The sequence below is a fragment of the Sceloporus occidentalis genome, unplaced genomic scaffold, assembly GCF_023333645.1.
Source record: "Sceloporus occidentalis isolate IW3139 unplaced genomic scaffold, rSceOcc1.0.p SCAF_1, whole genome shotgun sequence".
In the NCBI taxonomy this organism is placed as follows: Eukaryota; Metazoa; Chordata; class Lepidosauria; order Squamata; family Phrynosomatidae; genus Sceloporus; species Sceloporus occidentalis.
In genome coordinates this window covers 285,477,869-285,504,863 of record NW_028316981.1, presented here as the reverse complement: position 1 = coordinate 285,504,863, position 26,995 = coordinate 285,477,869, and the positions used below count along the sequence as shown (strand labels likewise).

The window sequence follows — 26,995 nt, the reverse complement described above, 5'->3', positions numbered from 1 at the left end:
TGGGGAATGCATCCAGAACGCAATGGGAATTTCCGCCGGTGGTGGCGTTCTCTTGTGTGATTAACAGTGTTCTATGCCGCTTCCCGTTCCCATCACACCCCCTTTTGTAATGTGACAGGCTTGTTCCAGGACCTGTGTGACAAACTCCTGTCAGGGATGATGGGAGTTGTAGCTCTTCACCTCCGGCTCTAACTCACCACCTTGTTATGCAGCAGAGCTGACCAGCTTTGGTCAGTGGTTAATGCTTTTCTTCTAAGCAGCAGAGTTTCAGAGAATAGGCTGAAGACCCTGACAAACTCTCCAAGCCTTCTCACTCTTCTTCCTCAGATGTCTCCAAACTTCTCCAGGATTCTGCTGGCCCTTGTATCTTCACTCAAGACACCAGACAACTCAGTAGTCTTATATAAAAGATCTACTTTATTCTACTACATACAAATACTATATGCCCTACAAATCACAATCTCTACAATCTCCAATATTCCACAATATCTCCAAACTACTCCAACTACCCAACAAAAAACATTGGCAAACAATGCAATTATTATAGCCATTGTTAATCACCACCCACTAGTCAGTTTCCACCCAGTGGATGTGTACATTCATTTTGATTGGTTCACATAGTTCAACCCACACTTAAGACCAACCCAAGTATTTCATCATTTTACCTTGTACACTTAATGAATCTCAGGTGTTTCCAATTGTACATTCTATAATTCTGTCCTTCACTTTCAAGACTTCTAAATTACATTAGCTTTTTCACCTGTGTAGCTTCTTAATTGCTCTTGCTTAGTCATTGTGACTTTCACATACATATTTTATTTCTATTACTGTATGTCCCATGTTGCATTTTTCTTAACAACTCCTAGGATTGGGAAGAGCAGATATGAAAGAACTACACAAGATCTTAGTGCAAAGATATTAAACTGAACACCAAAGTTAGGATTGTCCAATATGTCCATCATTATTTCCCATCATCATGTATGGATGTGAAAACTGGACAGTGAAGAAAGCTGACAGAAAGAAAATAGACTTTTGAGACATGGTGCTAGAGAAGAGTGCTAAGGACCATTTGAAGGTTGTGCTTCCTCACCACTTTGCCTATTCTGTCTGTGACTCCTTTGATGTAAGGTAAAAATACCTTCCCTTTGGGTGGCTGCTTGTCTTCACTTCTCTGGGTTTTCCTGGGCCTGGCAGCCCTTCTGATGTCTGAACTGGAATAACCATTGGCCTGTAGAGCCCGGTCCAGATGCTTCAGTTCATCTTCCAAGAAGTGGGGTTCACAGATGCGTTTTGCCTGGTCTACCAGTGTTTTGATTGTGCTTCTTTTTTGTCTTGGCTGATGGTTGGAGTTCTTGTGCAGGTATCGGTCTGTATGTGTGGGTATTCGGTATACTGTGTGACCCAAACGTTGGATCGGTTTGTGGATGACTAGGACATCCAAAAATGGCAGTGTTCCTTCCTTTTCTTTTTCCATAGTGAATTGGATGTTGGGGTGGATGTTGTTCAGATGATTCAGGAATACAGCCAGGTCTTCTTCTCCATGGCTCCAGATGGTGAAAGTGTCATCCACGTATCAGAACCAAGTTGTGGGCTTTTTCGGTGCTGTTTCCAGGGCTTTTTTTCAAAGTGTTCCATGTAAAAGTTTGCTATTACAGGGCTTAGAGGGCTTCTCATTGCTACCCCATCTCTCTGTTTCAGGATCCCTGCTCAGCCATGAAAATCTACTTAGTGACCCTGGACAAGACATACTCTTGCAGCCTCAGAGGAAGGCAAAGGCAATCCTTTGCTGAACAAATCTTGCCAAGAAAACCCTGTGATAAGTTCACCTTAGGGTCACCATAAATCAGAAACAATGTGAAGGTAAGTAGCAACAAAATTACTTAGAAACAAGGATGGGCATCTAAAAACTCATCATTTTGCAGCCCAATTGAGCATTCCCAAACCACATATTGCCAAGACTACTTGCAAGTAGGTCTAGCCCAAACAGGATTTTCACAGAATATCTCAAAGCAAGGGATTATGACTCCAGATTGTGTCAGATGTCTCAATGGGCAACTAGACCTAACTCTGGGCCTCCTATATCACTGCTCTGTGAATGGCAGCCAATTTAAATTCCAGTAACAATCAACACCTGCTGAAATTCCTCCTTCTATTGAACCATTAGAGAGATAGGAGCACTGAGTCTTATTTCATCTGGCAACCAGAGCATTTGAAATGGTTCTTTCAAAAATTAATTCATTCCCATAATATGTTACAGTGTTTAATAAGTAATTTCTTGTCATAACTTGTTGCAGTGTTTAAATGTTAACTCATTACATTGTCTATTTCTGCTACTCTTTTGGCACAAAAAACCCTCTGATTGATAAAGCCTGGCTATTCCTATCAAAATGCCTCTTAGAATGCCATTTAAAACCACTTTTTAAAGTAATTAGGAATTGTTACTTGTTAACACTTGTAATGATTAATATGATGCCTTTTCCTTCTCTTATTTTAGAATGTAACCTCTTTCCACTCTTGTAAGCAAAACTGTAACCCATTACAAGTAATTTGTAGCACTCTCTACCATCTGTGTAGTGCTGAGTGTGCACAAAAAGTGTGTTGACCAAAATATCAAAACTGGGGTATAGGGGAACTTGGGCAAACAGACAGAAAGCCTCAGGCAACCAACTAAATTCACGAGCAGAAAAAACCAAAATTCAACTGGCTACACTGCAGCTAGGTTTTATTTCTAAACAAGTACAGTTGTTAGTACATTACGATCTATGTACTCGGCATTTTAACATGTGGTTCCCTCACCCACAAAATGGGCCCTGCTCCAATTCAATCTAAATGTTGATGATGAAGGAGACAAAAGAAGGGAAGTGTTATGTCAGTCTCTAAAAAGGAAAAGCCGAAACCTTGCCCCAGGAAGGGATTTCAAGTATACAGAGAACTGAGAATCTGGAAAAGAAATGGAAGAAAATACTTGAGTTGCTTAGGACCACTTCCTAAGGATATTTTCCTAAATACTATCAAGGTTTCCAGTTGTATTAGATGGTTAATGCTGCACTTCAAGAGACATCTTAATTCAACCCGCTAAATAAATAATATGAACACATGCAATCTTGCAATTGTGTGTTACCAGAAAACCTCAGCCAGACCTTGTGAAAGTTAATTTGGGGACAACAACTTCTAGAATTTCCCAGCCAGCCACTTGCCATATTGGCTGAAGGTTTCTGGGAGTTGTAGTCTGCAAAGTTAACTTTCTCAAGTTCTGGCCACCATTGTGTCAGCTCAGCGCCAGGACCCTTGCATGGCCCACTAACAACAACATAGCAATTGCTCAGTAATGGCATTAGCTAGAACACCAGGTGCACAAGAATCTGCCCACCATGATTCCTTTGCCCCCAACACACCGATGTCAGGGATGAGTCTAGTAGCATTAAAATTATGGTGCAGGCCTGGTCTCAGTGGACCAGCATCAGGCAGACTACCTAATGATGCCATCCTGGCACTGCCATTGAACAAGCACTCTTCCTGGGCTCACCACTACCATCATAGCATGCCAGCCCTTCCTCTGTCACATGCACACTGGGGTGGGACCACCATCCTTAAAAATGTGCTGTTGTAAATTCTATAGGCAGTGATGTCAATGGCCAAGGAGGGAAAAACTGGAGGCACCTAGCCCAGAGTAGACACTGGCTAGGGTTTTGTATACCTACTGATGGGAGCCATCTTTGGCTTCCTTTTTGCCATCAAAAATATAACAGGATTATGCTCCAGAGTGAGGTGTTTATTCTTCATAAGAAAAAGTGATCTGGAAAGATTGGAAAGAAAAATAGGTAAAGAATAGTTAAATAATATTCAAAATATCTAAAACTATCATGTTTCTTCAGTGTTAGGAAATTCTCACAAGAAGACTCCGGGACTGTCAACAATCTTCACAGTTTGGGACTTGTTCTGTGCAGAATTTGCACATGATTTCCCCATTCAGAAAACAGCATTTTCAATGCTGAAACAATCAAAAATCCAAACTGCAAATACTCTGCAATTTTGAAGACTTTCTCACAGAGGGGGAAAATGGCTGATGTTACGCCTTCCTTCCTTCAAGAACAAATTAGTGAAGAATTACAGCCCTACACTCAACAAGTGACTTGAAGGCACACAGAAAGAGTGGGAGGAGCAGCCAACAGCAACATCAAGGAACGGTTGCAGCCCAACTTCTGTACAAATAAAGGGAACTATCCATGTAAGCCATGCCTCCATTGTACTTGGCTACTGGGGCTGAAAATGTAAAGTCACAAACCTTCATCCAAGAAGGACTTTTGGAAATCACTACAGAGCCCATCTCCCTTGTACTGGAAATGCTTAAAATCTGGCAGTCTGCTTAATTTATTATGATAAATATTCTTGCAGACTTTGAGAAGCAGAAAACTCATTTTGAAGGTATTACGCTTAAAGAATGTCTAACCAAAATCTCTTTTTTTTTCATTCATAAAAAAAAACCCAGATAAAATAAAATGGAAGAAGAAAAAACTTTTCTGTGCTTGATAGAGAAAGGACAAAGAAGTAGATAAGTTTAATATTTCTTTTCTATTCTCTGCTTTTGGGGACTTTGGGATATGATTAAGATAACATAAAGGACTAATGTTTCTTTGTCATTTTGTAATTGACAAATGGGTAACTGCTTTTGTACAGGCTATACCATTTCAGGAAAAAAATGAGTTGTTAATAGTCTGCCTGTCCAGATGAGCACTACACCCAAAAATATTCTTATGCAGATTATCTTTTGAATTTAAGATGGAAAAATCATTGAGCAAGGTAGCATACAATTGAAGCAAGTTGTAGTATACTGAACTGCAAACTTTGCAGATTCAACCATGGAAACCTACTGGGTGACTTTGGGCAAACTGTACAAATTTGCATATAAAATCTTGAGAGAGGGTCACTTTAAGATCACCACAGAGATGACTTGAAGTACACAACATCATCATAATCAACAACAACAACATGATGGCAAAGCCTCGGTATAACTTTGAGACTGCTTTAACTGTCCTGACTCAGTGGTAAGGAATCCTGGGAAATGTAGTGTATTATGATACCAGAGCTCTCTGACACAGAAGGCTAAATGTCTCACAAAACTACAGTTCCCAGAATTCCCTAGCATTGAGCTAGGGAAGTTAAGGCTGTCCCAAAATAGATTATTTCTGCAGTGAGTTTTGGACCATAGTCTCTGACTCCCTCTGTTTCTTGCCTGCTTCAGATTCCTCCACTGTATCCAACATGTGAAAGAAACAGGGTCTTCGTTTGAAATACCTGCACCAAATCAAGAAATAAACAGACATGCAAAAGGAAAGAGAAGCTTACTTGTTTTTAGATGCTCCTGCAGAGAAAAAACACAAACAATCAGCAGAACCCCATATTAGGTTGGCTTAAGGTCAGAAACAACTTGACAGAACACAGCAACAATTTGTTATAGTGTTTAAAAAGTGTTTTCTTGTTTTTAGTAGTTGGAATCATTAAAAATCATAGAATCATAGAGTTGGAAGAGACCGCAAGGGCCATCCAGTCCAACCCCATTCTGCCATGCAGGAAATCTAAATCAAAGTGTCCCTGACAGATGGCCATCCAGCCTCTGTTTAAAGACCTCCAAGGAAGGAGACTCCACTACACTCTGAGGGAGTTTGTTCCACTGTCGAACAGCCCTTAATATCAGGAAGTTTCTCCTAATGTTGAGGTGGAATCTCTTTTCCTTCATTTTGCATCCATTGTTTGGCATTCTAGTATCTGGAGCAGCAGCAAACAAGATGGCTCCCTCCTCAATATGACATCCCTTTAAGTATTTGAACAGGGTTATCATATCACCTCTTAACGTTCTCTTCTCCAGGCTAAACATCCCCAGCTCCATAAGTCATTCCTCACGGGGCATGATTTCCAGACCCTTCACCATTTTAATTGCCCTCCTTTGGACATGCTCCAATTTCTCAACATCCTTTTTGAATTGTGATGCCCAGAACTGGACACAATATTCCAGGTGGGGCTTGGCCAGAGCAGAATAGAGTGGCACTATTACTTCCCTTATAGTAGACTATACCTTTATTGATGCAGCCTAAAATCGCATTGGCCTTTTTAGCTGCTCCATTGCACCATTGATTCATGTTCAATTTGAGGTCTACTTGGACTCCAAGATCCCTTTCACATGTAGTTTCATTCAGCCAGGTGTCGCCCATCCTATATCTGTGCATTTCATTTTTCTGCCCTAAGTGCAGTACCTTACATTTCTCCCTGTTGAAATTCATTTTGTTAGCTTTGGCCCAGGTTTCTAATCTATTAAGGTCATTTTGAATTTTGATCCTGTCCTCTGGGGTATTAGCTACTCCTCCTAATTTGGTGTCAACTGCAAATTTGATAAGTATGCCCCCAATTCTGTCATCCAAGTCACTAATAAAGATGTTGAATAGCACTGGGCCCAGGACAGAGCCCTGTGGGACCCCACTGGTCACTTCTCTCCAGGATCAAAATGAGCCATTGGCGCTGGCTAGACGGGCCCTATGGGGCACCGTCATGATGTGCAAGGGGCGGCGCTTTCAGACACCCCTCACCCCTTGCACATGACGAGGGCATCAAAATGGCAGCACCCTGTACATATGGTTGCCGCCATTTTGACGTGACAGACGCCTAGCATCCGCACATCTCAGCACCCTTGTGACGCTGCAAGTGCACTATTGGCGCCTTGCGGCGACACAACCGTGCCGCGGAAAGAACCCACTTTTTGTGGGTTCTTTTTGCTGCGCGAGGGAGCCACACAGTTTGTCCGCTGCAGCTCCCTCATGCAGCAAACCAGGGCAGCGGGAGACCACTCTTTTTGAGTGGTCTGTATCCCGCCATTGTTGAGCATCCTTTGGGTTCGGCCAGCCAGCCAATTACAAATCCATGTAACAGTTACTTTCTTTAGCCCAAATTTTTAAAGCTTGTTTTTCAAGAATGTCATGGGGAATCCTGTCAAAGGCCTTACTGAAATCAAAATATACTATATCCACAGCATACCCTCTATCTACCAAGCTGGTAATTTTATCAAAAAAAGAGATTAGATTTGTCTGGCATGACTTGTTTCTCTGAAACCTATGTTGACTTTTTCCTCACTATGGGTACAGATTGACAATGCCTTTTGGTTGTTATAATGAACACACTGACTCAACAGTGTTGTAACTGCAGCATTCTTCCCTCCTTTTTATAGCTTCTTGAAATCAAGTCTAGAAACTAGGGCGGGGTACAGACCGCCCAGAAGAGGTGCCTCTTCAGCGCCTCTCTCTGCTGCACAGCTGCGCTGCAGCATACAAATTGTGCGACACAGCCATGCAGCAGAAAAGGAGCTCAAAAAAGCAGCTCCTTTTTGCTGCACCGCAACGCACCAAAGACGGCGCATATACATTGCAGCTTCACAGCTCCGTATGCAAGGTGCGCAGCTGCGACGTAACGGTTACATGCACCATGTGTAAGGCACTGCGTAATGGCAGTGCGTGCACAACATGCTAGGGTTGTGGGCCGTGTGCACACACTGCCCGAGGCAATCCTAGCATGTCATGGACACGCCACAAAGGGCCCGTCTGGAGAGGGCCTAGATTTACTTAAAGACATGAGAGTGTCAATACATCTGATAGTCTTGATGAGGAATCTCATCAAGGACAAGAGGCTACTGTCAGAACAGAACATGAAGAAACAGGATGGTTCCCAGTTGGCAAAGGCTGCATCTTAACACCCTACTTGTTCAAGTTATATACAGAACATATTGTAAGAAAAGCAGGTTTGGACACAGAAGAAGGAGGAATGAAAGTAGGAGGAAGGCATATCAACAATCTGATATACGCAGATGACACCATAATGCTCGGAGAAAACATCAAAGACCTGGAACAGCTACTAATAAAAAGCAAGGAAGAAAATGCAAAGGCAGGCCTATGGTTGAACATAAAGAAAACAAAAATAATGACCACAGAGAATCTGCACAAATCTGAATTAGACAATGAAGAAATAGAAATAGTAAAAGAATTCTCATACCTGGGATGAAATATTGAAAGAAATGGAGAGTGTAGATTAAGAATGGGAAGGACAGCTATGAAAGAACTAGAAAAGATCCTAAAATGCAAGGATATACAACTGAGCACAAAGTTAGAATTGTACAAGCCATTGTTTTCCCTATTGTCATGTATAAATAATAATAATAAAATAAAACTTTAATTTATATCCCGCTTTTTGTTACCACAATCAAAGTGGCGTACAACCTTTAAAAATAGATTTGTATAGATCTGAGAGCTGGACATCTAAGAAGGAGGATAGGAGGAAAATCAACTCATTTGAAATGTGCTGGAAAAGAATGCTAAGGATTCCATGGACAGTCAAAAAGACAAACAAATGGATTCTGGAGCAAATCAAGAAGCCAAGATGACAAAACTCAGATTGTTGTACTTTGGACACATCATGAGAAGGCATGAATCATTGGAATGCTAGGACAGGTAGAGAGAAGCAAAGAGAAGCAGAAAGAGAGGAAGGCCGCATGCAAGATGGATGGACTCTATTAAAGTGGAGCAGTGGAGGACAGAGGGTCTTGGAGATGTCTCATCAGCAGGGTCGCCATGGGTTGAGATCAACTCAAGGGCAGTTAACAACAACAAAAATTCAAGGAGAGGAGGATAAATTCAAGGAAATGGATTTGACAAAATAGCCTGAAATCCCTAAAAACATATGCCATTTAAGGTGCTACAAGACTCTGTAGGTTTAAAAAAAAAAAAAAAAAAAGCTTTAACAGCAAACTTTTTTAGTATGAATTATATTTTTTTAAGTAAGTAAAAGTAAAGAATGTCCACAGGGCATATTGCATAATAAGCAAAAGCCTGTAGGTTGTAGCTTACTTGATCAATGCCATTAAGCTAGCTACATTCCTAAGTATTAAATGTCACACCCTACTAGCAGTTTTTTCATTAGAAGTACTTATCACCTTGAGTAAAGCAAGAACATTTACAAGGGGTGGGAATGTGGGCTGATACTAGAAACTGAAATAACACATTGAGCTGAATGTCCCTTGCCTGAGCTCTCAGCATCAAACCTATTTTGTGTAACCTAAAAAAAAAAAACCTAGGCACTAAACTGTCCCTATGTGTATGCATACATGTATACAGTAACACCACTGTGAATATGTAGGTGGCAGCACTTATCTGAACTCCATGGTCTTCCGCACTTGGTTCCCAAAATGGGCATTTTAATTTAGATATACCTTCTATATACAGTATCTTGATCAGGTATCCTGTGGCCAGAAATTCAAAAGCTGTTCTTCATTGATCATATTTGCCATGTGCAATTGCTGACAAATTATCTGCCATCGGAAATACTTATCAGTGTTGCTTTGTTTGGTGCTGTATGACGCTTCGCTGAGCCTGAACTTCCACAAAGAAACCTTGCTTTGGCTGCAATCCTATGCATGTCTATTCTAACATAAGGACAGATCAGAAAGTTACTTTTTAAAAGTAATTATAAAGCCAAGATTTACAGGACTAATTAGTTCCAATTGTAGCTATACTCCCCCACCCACATTCTTCAAAAGTAACTACAATAGTTAACTTTGGCTTCATCCACACTGCAGAAATAATCTAGTTCGATACCAATTTAACTGCCCTGGCTCAGTGCTATGGAATTCTAGGAATTGCAGTTTTGTGACACATTTAGCCTTCTTATAGCAGAGAGTTCTGGTGCCACAACAAACTACAATTCCCAAATTCCATAGCATTCAGCCATGGCAGTTAAAGTAGTGTGGAACTGGATTATGCAGATGTAGCCTCTAAGCTAGTCTTTAAAAACACACTTTTACATTTTTGAATGTTCTCATTATCTATCTATCTATCTTTTTAAAAGAGTGTGCAGATCTGAAAATGGGAAGAAGCAGCTCAAAGTGACATTACATGTAGCAAATGAATTAGTACTAGTTGCCAGTTTCGACAAGCCCTGAAATCCTGCTTATGGTTTACAGTGGAAGAGCAATGACTGGGAGGTGTTTGGACCTGCTTGTCTGCTAGCTACCAGGGTTGAGGAAGTTGCAAAATTTGCTCTCTGGCTATTCTCACTGGTTGAGCTGATCTTCAGTTATGGGGCCCTGCAGGGCAGTACAATTGGTTTATGACCAGAGCACAGAGGGGAAACACTGCACTCCCCAACAGACTTGAAATGTACAAACCCTACCCTCATGTATATCTATCACAGTGACAAATATTTTGCTAGTGGTATTTTGTTATATATTAGCATAGTTAATCCATGATGGAAGTGTATAGTTTCAGGATACTGTAAAATCAAATTACATTTGGCTCTCCATATCCATGGATTTGTTATGCATGGATAAAACTATCCATGGTTTGAAAATATTTTTTAAAAATCCTAAAGCAAACCTTGTTTTTGGCATTTTATATAAGGGACACAATTTTACTATGCTACTGTATTTAATGGGACTTGAGCATCCATGGGTTTTGGTATCCTGGTCCTGGAACCAAACCCCAGAGGATACCAAGGACCCACTATGTAGTCTTGCTAATTTATTGCTTCTGCTCCAAACCAAAAACTCCTTTTCAACTGTGTGTTTGTTGAATAGAACAAGTAAACAAGTGTGCAGAATCTTAAGATGGATTGGCACTGGTACACCAATGCAAATATATATATTCCAAACTACATGGAAAATTAAGCTCAAGCTCAATATGAAACATGGAAGTCATGCCTAACAGTGTGAAGATCAGAAGGACATGTCCTCACTTATGAAAAAGAGAATCACATATAGGGAGGGGGTAATCAGGGACTTCAATTGAACTAGAGAAATATATAGGGATATAATTCAGAATCTGCTCTAGCACACACCGGTTGCCTTGGTATTGAATGGTATTTTCCCAGACTGCATTTTGGTACAGGGAATTCATTCTCATTGCTAGAGAATGAATTGTTTTTGGAGTAGATTTCTGTCTCATTTTTAGGTGTAAGGCATGATTTTGTTTTAACTGGATAAAAAATAATGTCATGAAATATGGAACCATAATTTTTAGACATGCACCATAGTGCCAAAGTGGCGCATGTGTAAAATGTTCAATTATGATATAATAATGATACACAAATGGGATCAGTTTTCGTATATGGAATACAATTGCATTTCTCTTTTGTTTTTATTTCATTGTGATATCGCAATTGCACAACTGTGTGAAAATATTGATCACTATAGTGCTATATTTCTGTTATCTTCAAATAGGAAAATTGTTGTGGCATTGGCCCTAGTGTGATAATCTCCTAAATGTCAAATAGTGGTGGTGATGCTACATATGCTCAGCAAGTAAGCTCATACAGTGGAGGCATTGCTCATGCTCAACACAGGGACGTAGCCAGGATTCTGGGAGGGGGGGGTCCAGACTAAGTGCCACCATTATAATGGGGCTTGGGTGTGGCATCGCAGCAGCGCACGCCATTAATTACATCTAACAGAAGGGGGGGTCTGGACCCCACGGATCCTCCCCCTTCGCTACGACCCTGCTCAACATATGGGGGAGACTTTTTCCTTTCAACTCAGCTTGGTAGGATGAGGACTGGGAGAATATGTGCTTCTTAGTTACATAACTACTTTATTTACAATGCTAAGTAGCAACCCATCCCAATCATGATTTAGTAGGCAGCAGCCACTGTGAGTAACAGAGGTCTGTTCTCCTATCAATTAGCATGCAGAAGACTGAGTTTCCATCCCCAGTGGGAAATGGCTGCTGCTCAGTAAGTCAGAAGTGGGGGACTTTTACAATCCCTAGATATTGCGTACACTATTGAATGTATAGGAATTGTGAATACAAATCAGTTATGAATGTGTAAATCTAGGTTGTTCTTGCTATTGTGTGCCTTCAGGTCAATCCCACCTTATGGTGACCCTGTGGCAAACCTATCATGGGGTTTCTTGGCTGGATGGAAGATGCCATGTTCTTTTCATGTGTACATCATAGAAGCATAGAGTTGGAAGGGACCCCATGGGCTATCAGGTCCAAACCCTGATCAATGCAGGATCTCGAGCTAGAGCATTCCCAGCTGGTAGCTGTCCAGTCTCCTTTTGAAAACTTCCAGAGAAGGCGACCCCACAGCCTCTCTAAGCAAATGGTTCCATTGCCAAACTGCTCTCATTGTCAAGATGTTCCTTTTAATGTTCAATCAAAATCTATCCTCCTGTAATTTAAAATCATTAGACCTAGTTCTACCCTCCAAGGCAGTACAGAACAAACCTGTGCCCTCCTCTTTGTGGTAGCCCTTGAGGTATTTAAAGAGTGTGATCATGTCATCCTCAGTGTTTCTCTTCACCATGCTGAACATGACTGATTCGAACCCTGGTCTCTACAGTTGTAGTCCGGTGTACAAACCCCTACACCATGCATGGTTTCAACTCTAGGTTATGCATTCATAATTACAATCAGGAATTCCTGCTCTAAATGCTTAAGTCTAACCACTTGTTTTCAAAGGAGGCATATACACTTCCAAATAAATAAATAAATAAATAAATAAATAAATAAATAAATGTAACCATGTGGTTATGCCATATTTAGAAATGGTGACAACTGCCAATTCCAAAGAGCAAACACCATTCCTGTGCTATGTCATCTCATGCTAGTAGCTCAATGTTACAGGTTTAGGTATTACACTGAAGTAACAACTGTTCTCCTAATTTTCTAGCAGCTTGCTTATTCAGAATCTCAAACACATTATCACTTAAATCTAGGATCAATTTCAGTAACAACCAAAGAATGGTATACTTTTAAGGGTATTTGTAAATTAGATAATAGTTAATCTCAATCAATCAATTTTATTAATGCTTAAGCCAAAGGCCATTTGCATAATTAATATGTAAAACTGGTGACAAAAATTTGATATTATAAAATGCTCCATCAAATAACTAACAACCGAATTTTACACATTAAACATAATAAAATTCCAGACAATTAACTAAAACAACTTCAAAAATTAGATAAGATCATCCCCATGGCGATCAACTGCAATGTCCACTATAACTCTTGCCCGAATTTTGATTGCTGCTAAGGCAAACAATGAAACCTTATAAGTTACCTTAGAATCTATATCAGACAAGAGATAAAAAAATCTTTTCAGAGGTAGTATTGGGCTGTAAATTGGACAAAATAGATCCCATAAATTTAGTTCTTGGCTCAATATACAGTGAGCGAAAAAGCAGATAATGAGGCAAATCCTCGATTTCTGGTGCTCCACAGATACATAAATGGCAATTCTTAGCTGTGTGTAAATATCTGCCATCCATCATTTATGTATGTATGCATGTATGTATGTATGTATACCCTGCCCTTCAGCCATAATGGCTCTCAGAGTGGCTTACAATTATTATTTTTAATCAGACAGTTCCCTGCCCTCAGGCTTATAATATAAAAGACATGAAACAAAAGGAGAAGGGAATGGTGGAGGGAAAGGGGATGAGGTCCAGTGGTTCTTCTCTCCCTCTGAGGCCTGGACCAAGGCAGATGGATTGGAGGGAGGGCTCTTCCTTCTTCCAGGCTAGTCCTGATGGAGCTGGACCTGCCTGGCGAACTCCCTCTCAGGCCGGCGGATGGCAGTTTTGGAGGGCGGAGTCTCCTTCCTTCAGGCTAGTCCTGATGGAGCTGGACCTGCCTAGCAAACTCCCTCTCAGGCCGGCAGATGGCAGTTATGGGGGGGGGGGTGGAATCTAATCATGGCTGAGGGCATTATTTGAAAATGGAGACATAAGCTTTGGGAATGTAAGCTTCCTTAGGTAAGAAGCCATCTGATGGTCCAGTTTATATAATGTAAACCATTAGGAAAATTTCAAATTGTTAATAGCCTGTCTATCCAGATACACACCCTAGTTAAAAATGTATTCATGAAGCTTCTCTCTTGAATTCCAGATAGAAGGGTTTTCATTTAGAGCAGGATATGATTCAAGCAACCTATGGTATCTTAATCTCCAACCTTTGCAGCTTGGTAAATGTTGGAAACATAACTTAGGAAAAACCTTAACCGGAGAATCTTTTACAGATCACCAGTAATTAAATTAAATTAAATGAATACGAGCGCTGATGGAAGGGAAGCCAACCTCTGCCCGAACCAAAACTGCAGGTGTGCCAGGTGGAAGTATAACCAATTTAATCTTTATCACAGTCAATCTTTATCACAGTCAAAGAGCAGTCAGCAAAACAACAAGAACTATTAATAAGACAAAATCTAAACCTCCTCCAACCACCATCTTGAGGGGGAGAGAGGCCAGGCCTGGAAGACAAAGAGCCCTCCTCCAACCACCATCTTGAGGGGGAGAGAGGCCTGGCCTGGGAGAAAAAGAGCCCTCCTCCAACCACCATCTTGAGGGGGAGAGAGGCCAGGCCTAGAAGATAAAGAGCCCTCCTCCAACCACCATCTTGAGGGGGAGAGAGGCCAGGCCTGGAAGACAAAGAGCCCTCCTCCAACCACCATCTTGAGGGGGACAGAGGCCAGGCCTGGAAGATAAAGAGCCCTCCTCCAACCACCATCTTGAGGGGGAGAGAGGCCAGGCCTAGAAGATAAAGAGCCCTCCTCCAACCACCATCTTGAGGGGGAGAGAGGCCAGGCCTGGAAGACAAAGAGCCCTCCTCCAACCACCATCTTGAGGGGGAGAGAGGCCTGGCCTGGGAGAAAAAGAGCCCTCCTCCAACCACCATCTTGAGGGGGAGAGAGGCCAGGCCTGGAAGATAAAGAGCCCTCCTCCAACCACCATCTTGAGGGGGAGAGAGGCCAGGCCTAGAAGATAAAGAGCCCTCCTCCAACCACCATCTTGAGGGGGAGAGAGGCCAGGCCTGGAAGACAAAGAGCCCTCCTCCAACCACCATCTTGAGGGGGAGAGAGGCCTGGCCTGGGAGAAAAAGAGCCCTCCTCCAACCACCATCTTGAGGGGGAGAGAGGCCAGGCCTGGAAGACAAAGAGCCCTCCTCCAACCACCATCTTGAGGGGGAGAGAGGCCAGGCCTGGAAGATAAAGAGCCCTCCTCCTACCACCATCTTGAGGGGGAGAGAGGCCAGGCCTAGAAGATAAAGAGCCCTCCTCCAACCACCATCTTAAGGGGGAGAGAGGCCTGGCCTGGAAGATAAAGAGCCCTCCTCCAACCACCATCTTGAGGGGGAGAGAGGCCAGGCCTGGAAGATAAAGAGCCCTCCTCCAACCACCATTTTGAGGGGGAGAGAGGCCTGGCCTGGAAGAAAAAGAGCCCTCCTCCAACCACCATCTTGACGGGGAGAGAGGCCAGGCCTGGAAGACAAAGAGCCCTCCTCCAACCACCATCTTGAGGGGGAGAGAGGCCTGGCCTGGAAGAAAAAGAGCCCTCCTCCAACCACCATCTTGAGGGGGAGAGAGGCCAGGCCTGGAAGACAAAGAGCCCTCCTCCAACCACCATCTTGAGGGGGAGAGAGGCCTTGCAATTTTTTTTTTTTTTTGTATTGTATTGCAATTTTACTGTACACCGCTATGATCATTGCGGAATAGCGGTCTATAAATAAAAATTATTATTATTATTATTATTATTATTATTATTCAAGTTTAGATGGTGGTGATTGTTCTTGTTGTGTGCTTTCAAGTCATTTCTAGCTTACAGCAACCCTAACATGAATCTATAATGGGATTTTCTTGGCAAGATTTGTTTAGAGTGGGTTTGCCCTTGCTTTCCTCTGAGTCCAAGATAATATGAATTTCCCAAGGTCTCCCAGTGGTTTTCCATGGGGCAGGGGAGATTTGATTCCTGGTCTACATGGTTATAGTCCAATGCCTAAATCACTGCACCACACTGACTCTCAAAGCGAATTCTACAGAGGCAAATTACAGATGCAGAGATAAAGCAACAGAGACAACAAAATGAGTCTAATTTTCCCCAACTGAGCCCTTGTCCTACTTGCAACAAAAAATAATTTTGAGGCCAAATCAGTAACAGAAAGAATAATGTCAGATAAACAGTAAAATACAAACAATTTACTTCTTTCTCTGCCAGGAAATTTAGAAAGGAGGAGGTAATTAATTCCTGCCTAGAATAAAAATAAAAATTGCAATAAAGCAGAATATGCTTTCGCACTGCATCTCGTATTCTGTAGTCTGACATTCAAGAAGTTTTTGCAAGGCATTAAATCTTACAACACATTTTTGTAGGCCATCACTGTAGTCACGATGTGTCAAATTGAAGTTATCAGGCATCATCTATCAAACCTAGAGGGATTCCCAACAATGGGAAACTTCATATGACAGTAAGCTTCCCATACATTAGTTCACATGTGAATTGGTCATTTAGGCATATAAAGTTCCTAATGTTTTAAAGATGTGGCATCAAATAAAAACATAAAGCAAAAGGGAGTGGAGTATAAGCATAATTTTAAAAAATAACAAAAGGAGCGAGTAAGCAATTTGTTGTTAATAATAATAATAATAATAATGTTTATTTATATACCGCTTTTCCAAATTAGATCAAAGCGGTGTACAACAAGAAGTACAATACAAAGTCAAAATAAAACATAACAGGCCTCTCTCCCCCTCAAGATGGTGGTCGGAAGGAGGGCTCTTAGTCTTTCAGGCCAGGCCTCTCTCCCTCTCAAGATGGTGGCTGAAGGGAGGGATTTTCTTCTTTCAGGCAGGCAGTTGGAGCTTGCCTGCCTCTCTCTCCCCAAGTCATTTTCAACTTATGGTGATCCTAAGGTGAACCTACCACAGGTTTTTTGGGGGGCTGAGAGGGTGTGACTTGCCCAGGTCATCCAGTGGGTTTCCATGGCTGAGAACAGCTCTGAAGCTTGATCTCCAGAGTCCTAGTCCTACATTCACTACACCACACTGGCTCAGAGTAAGCAACACTTACTGGTATTATTAAATACTGAATAACATAAATGTTTTTAGAGAATAGTGTGGTATAGTGGTTTGAATGTTGGAACAGGGTTTGAACAACTGCTGAGCAATGGAAACTCACTGGGTGACCCTGGAGAAATCACATACTCTCAGCCTCAGAGGAAGGCAATAGCAAACTTTCTCTGAATAAATCTTAAAATGAAAACCCTGGGCTGGCCCTGAAAATTTGTATTCCCAAATGTTTTATAACATATGAAAATACTGTATTGGAATAGACCACCATAGGAAGTTTATTCAAGTTCTGCTCCAGGCTTATCTTAGTTCAACAGAGGAAGGAGATCATTGCACAAAGCTCTGGCTTGGAACAAAAGAATTGCAAGAATTCACCTCAGAAGGAATTGTTATGACAAAGAGGGATCAATAGAGGAAATATCGTAATAACCATATAAAATTTAATGGTCCTGTCGTTTTGAGTACTGTTTACCATTTTGGCAACACTCTCTCAAAAAAAGAATACTGTGCACTTGGAAAAGATTTTGTTAACACTGCCACGACTAAGTGGCTAATTAGGGACTTTTTTCTACCTGACAGTAATGGTCAACAGTAAAAATGAACTAAAAACAGATCCAGAGAAATTCAGGAGAAATTTCCAACTGATGACCATTTGCTAGAAACTGCAAGGTGTTCATAAATTTTAAACTGTGATAGGCTTGAAATGAATTGACAGAGACTGGTATATATACCAATCAATGCCTCTTTTTTTAATAAGATTCCTCACAAGTTTTCTTTCTGGCCACAGCAGTGAAACAATTTTCAGGTAGGATGTCTGATCTGGTATGTCCGCATTTCTGGTATAAAGTGAGCAAGACAACTATCTCCAACTGTTATGATACAGAACCTAATTTACTGTAACACTCAAATTCTAAACTTACACTCCTGCCCACAGATTCTAAACGTACACATCCTGTATTGCAGTAGAAGAAGAAAAGGCCAGAAAAGCTAATGTTTGGTGGACTCACTCTGCATCCAGATTTCAATGTATGATAGAACTTAGAAAAATTAGTTCTTTAGACTGTGACCCCCAGAAGCCCTCAGTGAGCATGGTTGTTTGGATTATTTTGTACCTCCCCCCAAAAAAAACCCCTCAAACATTTATAAGTTTTCCAGTGTGAGAAAATGAAGCTTGCCAGCCCATGATAAAGCTGAGTCCTGTGTGAGGTAGTACAAGACAGATTCTCCACAGACAGGGAACTGATACTGTAGATTGCTTTTTCCAATGCTACATGTATAACCAGATGGCTCTGAGTGTCATGCAGAGGGGCAGAAGCTAGCCCAAAGGTGAGGGGAGGATGTATGTGATCTTTTGTGCATCTTCCTAGAGCATCTTCACCATTATATAATGAAAATTTGAGAATTATGCCCCCAGAAGCCTCCAGGATGCATTGTCTTGGCTAAAAAAAAAAGGCTGTATAACTTGCATCTTGTTTTAACATCCCACAACACTTTTAAGAAAAAATCAGAAGTGAGAGATTTGGAAAGGACATTCTGGAAAATGAAATGCATGCATCTCCTAGACCCTTTGTGGCTGACAACCTTTGTAAAATTGTGAACTCTTTGAGTGTAGCTCCTTATGAAGCCCAAAGGAACAACATTGATGCAGAAGAAGAGGGTGTATCAATAGACTTGGGGAAACTCTAAGGTCTGCAGAAGAATGATAACTTGGAGGGAAGGGCTTAACACCAGCTTAGTGATAAGGGAGCATACTTACAGCAAAGTTGTTTGCTTCCATAGGGCCTTCACCAGCACTGTGGTTTGAGGCAAACAGCCTCCAAGTAATCAGTGTTAAAATGGCACAATGTGAAATGAACAATTCTCATAGATAGCCTGTGAATCATAAGCAGCACCTGCAGAATAACAGTCTAGATATTACGGCACTCCCTGCCTAGTATTCACTATTGGAAGTGCCATGAAATTTTTCTTCCTCTCTTTTAACATGAAGCCACTGGAAGATTTTTGTTTGATTAAGCTACTTCATTTGAAGATTTTTCCATTACAAAACAGCAACACACAAACCTCATTAACCAACCATTTCAATCACTTTCTGTAATTTTCATTTACATATTTGTTTTACAAAATTACCAGAAGTCAATTAAAACATAACACATAGACCAGGATCCTATATATGTTTAGGACAGTATACTTTTATACTGATGTATTTAATGCTCGAACCTGCCATTGTGTATCTGGCTGTGCAGCAAGTGACACTGATTTGAACTCACCTGTTGCATAAGGGTCAATTAGCTCCCCACCCACCACATCAAAAAAATGAAAATGAAAGAAAAGTGACGTATATGCTAACATAATGAATGGCTGTACAAAGGACCATAACACTGAAGCCTCCAAGGAAGTACAACTGCTTACAAAATGATTATTGTGCTAATGCAGTGTCTCAACAGGATCACAACAACAATATATTGCAATTTTAAATCAACTTCACACTTGTAGCATCAATACTGCAATATAAACTAAGTATCAAAACTAACAGGTCCCTTTACATGTCCCCTTTTAGACTCAGAGCATAAATAATTCTTGAAATTGTGGTGCCAAACAGCTCTAATATGAATTGATCGTTTCCGTTATAACCAATTCTCACACATTGCCAAAGCTGGATGGTGTGTACTGGGGACATTTCTATTATGAAAACAGTTTAAATTTAGCTGTTGTTATTTTTTATTTTTTAAAAACAATGTTCACAGAGTAGTCGGAGCAGTCACTTTTTCTATGTAATTTAGTAAAACAAGCAGTTTCAAAAGGATAGCAACCATGTGATAGATGTATTTATTCTAAATGCTTATTTTTCACCTATCTGCCAGAGAAGGAAAATGGATAAGCATTACTGAAACAATGGCTTTCAAAACATATGCATACAACAGTCTTAAAAATCACATTAAAAAATTTATACAGCAGCAGCAACAATAATATATAAGAAAAGCAGGCAACCATAAGGACAAAATAAAAAATAACCAAGAGTTCTTTAAAATGTTAACGAAATACCTTTGTAAAAACTTAAAGCAGTCCTTAAATGGAGCCTGGCCAATCTCTCTTAGCAGAGCATTCTACTCAATATACCTAAGGATTCCTTACTATTAAATTACCTGGGAACCAAACATGTAAAAATGGTCCACTGTTACCACATCACTTCCAACATTTAATAGGGTATTTCTTATTGATAAGAAATACCCTATTAAATGTTGGAAGTGATGTGGTAACAGTGGACCATGCAGAGAAGTTTATTTGTTTGTTCATTTTATGCCTAGATTTTCTTTCCTCAAAATGACCCAAGGCCTTTACCAAATTTGATCATCCCACTCCCCTTTCCATGTCTGGTATCCTTCCTGTCAACAGTCCCAGCTTCTGCCAGCCTAGCAGTTTGATAGCATGCAAATGCACGTAGATAAATAGGTACCACTTCAGTGGGAAGGTAACAGCATTCTGTGCAGTCATGCTGGCCACATAACCATTGGCGTTGTCTTTGGACAACAACAACTCTTCAACATAGTAATGGAGACGGCGCCACCCCCCCACAGTCAGTTACAACTAGACATTCATGTCAAGGAGAAACCGTTACCTTTACCTTTTTAATACTGTTACTACTATACAGATGATTTTCCTATTATGGGTAGTTTATGAAGGAAGAAGGGATGCATTCCAAACTTTTCCCCATCTCTTCTGAATCCCTCTTTATTTTATATGCTTCACCCATTTTGTTAATTCCCTTAGGGTGAAACCAACCACATTTTCACAGACATGAAACAGCTCCTTTCAAATAGCTATGTCTGCTTTCCATTAAAGTTTAATAGTCAGCAGTCCAACACTCAAGCCATTATGTCATACTGGCTCTCTGATTTTCACTTGAGAATGCTGCAAATTTTGTAAATGTTCAGTCTTCTAATATCAGCCTTCCCCAATCTGTTGTCCCTCAGATATGTTAGACCACAGCCTTCCTTGCCCCCATCCAGCATGGTCAATTATAGGGGCTACAAGTTTAAAATACCTGGGATGCACCAGGCTTATGGAAGACAGCTTCACTCTTTGAACAAACTTTGTCAAAGTATGATTATGCCAATGTTTTGACAGCCCCATTTGATGGTTGATATTGCAAAGTACCTATCTGAGTGTGTGTGTTATGGACCTTCAATTCATTTCCAACTTATGGTGAACCTAAGGCTGGTGATGTTAACTGAGATCTGGATCAGAGCGCAGAGATGACTAACTGCATATACAATATACACCTGCCTTTTCCATCTAGTCTTACTATAACCATGCAATGAATGTAAGTCCCACACTGTTAGTCAAAAGATTCAGAATGCTTCCAGAAAACTGAGCAATGTTCTTATGCACAGAGGTATCTGAGTGGGTCCAGATGCTATCTTCTATTTGTAACCCTCTACTTCTATCTGTTTATAGTTACAAAATATCCATTAACAAGAAAAGGATAGAAAACTTTCATAATGCTACAGTATTTGCTTCAAAGTGCTAGGATCTGCCTACAAGTACCTTCTGCCCATAACTTCCACCAAGAATCCTATACATTCCTTTCTTGGTTCTTGAATATTGCAGGAAACATGTTAGATAGATTTATTTGTATTTATTAAAACAGTTCAACCCCATGTCCTAACACACTTTATTGATTTCACTGGTGGGATATAGAGGAGGGCTCCCCCAGTCCTTCTGAGCTCGTACATATGGGGAAAGATGCTCCCTCAAGTATCGAGGCCCAAATCCTAATAGAGCTTTAAATGTCATCACAAGCACCTTGAATTCAGACTCGAAGTGTACTGGCAGCCAGCACAATTATTTTAAAAATGGAATTCCAGTCAGCAGTTAAGCTGCTGCATTTTGCACTAGCTGCAGCTTCCAAATCTTCCTCAAGGACAGCACCAGAGAGAGCATATTATATTATTCAAATCAAGAGGTTTGATTTGAATAATATAATATGCTCTCTCTGGCTGGGTTATCTCTGTCCAGAAAAGGTCATAGCAGTTTAAACTGTTGCCAAGCGCTCCGAGTCTACATGGTTCTCCAGTGGCAGATCTAAGAGGACTCCCAAGCTTTGCCTCATTTAAGGAGAGTGCCATTTATCCAGGACAGGCTCTTTACAAAATTCCCACAACCAAGAACCACCAATCCACAGAGCTGTCTTATTTGGATTCAGCATCAGTTTATTAGCTCTCATCTAACCCACTACAGGACCAGTACCTGCACAGTTTACCTGACTCTAATAATAAGAAATAAGGCTGTGTTTTATCAGTATTCTCCAGGGTACGCTCCAACTCAGCCTTATTTTTTTATCATTAGAGTCAGCTAGAAGAAAACAGGGGATAGAATAGGCCCAGAGCACCTTAATAAACTGGGGCTGAACAGGAATCCCCCAATGCTGCTGTCTTGAACTGGCTCTTAGATAGGAGCAGAACCATTGTATAACAGTGCCTCCTACTCCTATCATTCAGAACAGGTCCAGTACGATACCATGGTCAATGCAATCAAAACCTGCTGTCCAGGAAAATCAATAAGGATTGCACTCCCCTGTCTTTCCTCTGCCATCAATCAGAGCACTAAGGCTGTTTCAGTGCCATCGATGCCACCACCACCATCATCACCACCATTAATAATAATAATAATAATAATAATAATAATAATTTCTTATCCACCTCTTCCCATGTGAGAAAGCCAGGAGACAACAATTAACAGGCAATATCATTTAAACCACAGCAGTTTAAAACACACATCAGTTTGAAAAGACAAATAATATATACACATATTAAAACATCCCACACTTTAAATCCATCATTTAAAATTTAAAGTTTAAAAATCATCCAGATAAGCCTGCCAGAAGAGATTGGTCTTTAATGCTCTTTTAAATTCAGACAGTGTATTCAGCTGTCAAATCTCATCTGGTAGGTCATTCCACACTCTGGGGGCAGTTGAAGAAAAAGCCCTCTGACTGACAGTTTCCCATCTAGTCTTGTCTGACTGGAGTAAATGTCCACCAGAGGACCTGAGTGTATGAGGCAGATTATATGGGAGGAGGCAATCCTGTAGGTAATCTGGACCAAACCACATAGGGTTTTAATGTTATTAACTAACACTCTGTACTTTACCAGGAAACTAAGGGCTGGTTCAAACTGGCAAAATACGCCCGCTTCCTGGCACCACAGGGTCATGGCATATGGATGCCATGTGGACCGATGCCACCCTGAAGCCGGTGTCATGCTGCCCTACTGCCCACACAGGGGGCAGCTTTTCAGAGCTCCAGAGGTGTGGCATTTAGATGTTACATGTCACAGGAGTTCTGAAAAGCCACGGAGGAAAGGATGGCTTTTTTCTGATCCAAAAAGAAGTGGCAATTTGCCACTTTTTCTAGCCCAGAAAAACACCAGATCAGGACCACGGCATGTGGTTGCCATGGCCCCAATCCAATGATCAAAGGGGTGGCAACAAGCTGCCCCTTTGGGGCCATCTGTACTGGCCCTAAGTGACAGCTTGTTCTAATATAATGTCTTAATCCTGTCCAAACTGTTATTACTAAGCCATCAGTGTAAGGTGTTCAGAAGAAAATGTTGGCTTCTGTTCTGGGCTTATTTCATATCAGTCCTCAGATTTCCATGAATGGGAAATTCAGACTTGAATGGTTATTGTTTATGGCATCACCACTTCCCTGCATTATATTTGCATCACTTTCTGAAGTTTGGTTTTAGAACATCCATGTTCATTACATTTGTGTCCCTTCTTTGGAGGCTGACTAATTTCTGTCATGGAGCAGCACTGAGCAAGATGCATTTTCTTTAGCAATGAGGATTCAACTGAGAGTGAATGCATCATTTATTTTAATGATGTTTCCAACAAAAGAAAAACACAGACTAAAACAAATGATGAAAGATCTTGTCATCAATAAAAAACAATCTGATCAATAGCAGAAACTGCCAACTAGGGTTCCAGTGCCCATTATATGGAGTCACACAATGCCCATTTAGTGAGCAAAGGCCTTTCAGAAGAAGAAGCTTTTTGATCTCAGCTGTTGTGTTACAGAGGTAAAAAAATTGTTTAGGGGGGACCACATTTGTATTACATCATGCCTGAGATACTCTGTGGTTATAACAGGATGGGGGAAACCACACAACCACAACTTTTGTGGTATGGGTGAACTGCATTGCCCATGTCCCCTGCTGCGACCATTATTCAGGACCAATGGCAGGAGGGTGTCACAGCATCTACACCATACAGACCTGTAAGACCAAAACAAACAAACAAACAAACAAACAAACATTTCCCATCCATCATTAAAGGCACCATCATTACAGCACTATTTATTTTGGTGGCTAATTTAGTGGGGAGAAGCTGTGGGCATTGCAAATGGGGTGTTTGAGAGCCACAATCAGCTCAGAGGCTTTGTGTTGCCTTCGTACCAAAAGGCATTCATCCCAGAGACTGGGGACCAGGTCTAATATTCTCCTACCCAGAAAGAACCCTTTGAAAAATCTAATTTGTAATTTTAAGGGATCTTGTAGCACCTTTAAGACTAACTGAAAGAAACAAATGGGTAGCATGAGCTTTCTTAGACTTGAGCCTACCTACATCCTCAGATGCATGGGGTGGAGAATCCAAAAACATAGGCCTGTAGGGCTATTTCCTTATAAAATGTTAAAATATGAATATACATGAATGTGAGAATGAAAATATACACTCTAAAGAAACAAAATATTTTTATTCATATACTAAATCGAGCAGGGAGGCACAATGTCTGCATGTAGATGCAAAGAGCGTCAGAAGGGTAAAAACTTTCAGAACCAATGTCTGCTTAGTCCTTTCTCTAATACAGTATGAATCTTACATGCTTGCTCTCTAGGTTACACATAATTTCCTACCGACTGACTGAAATTTAATTTATTGACAGGATGCAGTTCATATGTTTCATTTAAGTACCTGTTTACTCTGAGCTTTTGCAATTATTCTCCTGTCTCCATCCATATGAAATTTCCTTTCTGGACATGCAGTCTCAGTTATCAAACAGTGTGTACATACTGTACGCAGCTACATGTGCCCCTCTAAATCAATTTTCGTAGCCCTCAACCCTTCCAGATTCTTCAGCTCACCCATTTCTGCCTCCTTGCCCATGAACTGCTTCTCCTGGAAACAGAATTCAGTATTTAAATGGATTGCAAGTTTTCCCTGCACTGCTAAACAACAAGAAAAATACATATTCTCAAAACTGGTGTGTGTGTGTGTGTATTAACTCCTGGTCACTTCCTATTTTTGTTTTTGGCATTTGGGACAATCTGTGTGGTCCCTTGAAAGTTCTATGACTTGGTGGTTCCTCACCTCTGCTGCCAGTTAAAATCATCACCTTAATTCAATTAAAGAATGGAATCAATATTAATACGAAATATTCTACTATATAGCAAATTCATATTCCTTATATTTTAGTATGACAGTCCCCCGCCTATCAACTGAAAGAAGATGTTTATACAGAATCTAGTCAACAAAAAGCAAAACAAAAGCTGTCAAAAACATCACTGCAAAAGTCGGTGGACTATTCTCACAAGTACATTAAACAATAGATTTGATTGGAAAATAAGGAATTGTAACAACCTGGGAGGCTATTTGGACTGCACAGCAATAGAGAAGATGCAACATGGTTATAAGGCTCATTTGATTGTACTAACAAGCATACATGTACTCATAGGCAAACACAACAAAATTCTGTAACTACAATGGAAGTCATAAGTTCCTCCACTGACAAAATAGGTAATTCTTTTATCCCTTTGCCCATACCAATTACTTCAATACAAAGAGCTAAATATTCAGTGTTAGCTTCCCATTCTTTCTTCAAACTACTTTTGATGTAGAAGCAAATCTAATAATATACTCCATCAGATGTTCCAAACCTGGGACGCTATTCTTTATATATAACCAATATAATATGGGGTGATGATGTGATCTCCATTTTGTTCCAAGGCTGATAATAATCAGGTAAATATTTTATTTCAGTTATAATCACTTAAATTGAATCTAGCCAAAAAGACTAGGGGAGGAATGAAAAAGTCAATGTGATTTTGGCAGCCCTGCCTACTTTACTTTTTAAAATCTGGAATCACATTCATTTTCATCAATTTCATATCAAAAATGGCTTTAATTAAGTAGAACTAGATTTTGATATCTAATCGCTGTTGCTTCTTACAAAGCTGCATAGCCTTGCCTTTAACTCCTGCAATTTGCACTGCAGTTCTTAGGAATTCTCCATGCAAAATTCAAACTGCACTCCAAAACTGGAAGCAGTTGACAATTCATTCCTTACCAGGTATGTGCCACAGTAAACCGCCGCTGTTTTGGTATGTTGCTATTCAAAAGCATCCTGCGCAAAAGTCTTGGAGAATTTCTAGGAGAAATGACTGGTGATAACTTAGGAGAAATAGATGAAGATTTTCTCGACGCCTTGGATTTTTCGTGCTGCAACAGGTTTTCCCTCAAGGTCTTCACAAGATCCTCATTGAGCCATGGGTTCTGACAATGTGAATTATCCACTTCAGGTACAGCCAAAGTGTCTGGGCTTGCTGTTTGTTGAGCCATGTTTCCAAAGCAACTTATATATCAGCCAGGTCTCTAGAATGCAGCCCGATATTTGTTTTGGCTGCTTTTGAGGGGGGTGAATGGAGGGGAGGGAATGAATTTCCTTCCTTTTTCAGTTCAGAGGAACTGTGCGCCGAGCTTCGTCTCTGATTCAGCCTAGTCAGCTTGCAGCATGGTGTAGTTGCCTGCCCTCAGAGCACAGTCTGTGTAGATAAGGTACCGCAAGAGAGGGAGGGAGGGGAAGAAAAGCAAGCTAACTCCTCCACTGAACCTATGAGACATTGCCACTCTTCTGAAAGCCCACTCTGCCGAGCACCATTCACACCTGCTGGCTATACTAAGGGCTGAGGGAAAGAGCTAGCTGTCACAATTCCTGTGACAAAGCAACAAGCCTGCCTGTCAAACTTCTGGAACTAATGCACTGCAGCTGCTAGAGTGACTCCCGATTATGTACACAAAAGTGCCAGGAAGAGGAGGGATTAAACATTGGCGGCTTCGTTTTTGTTTG

At 40.8% G+C, this 26,995-nt stretch overlaps 1 protein-coding gene across 1 annotated transcript in view; it reads right to left on the bottom strand.

Annotated features, from left to right (window-relative positions):
• Nucleotides 1-26,578, bottom strand: part of LOC149324013 (3',5'-cyclic-AMP phosphodiesterase 4D) — a 534,014-nt gene extending 507,436 nt beyond the window's left edge. The window contains exon 1 of the mRNA XM_089495362.1: nt 26,216-26,578. Coding sequence (XP_089351488.1) covers nt 26,216-26,487 — 272 coding nt within the window. The 5' untranslated portion in view covers nt 26,488-26,578. The remainder of the gene's footprint in view (nt 1-26,215) is intronic.
• Between the last annotated feature and the right edge of the window lie 417 nt (nt 26,579-26,995).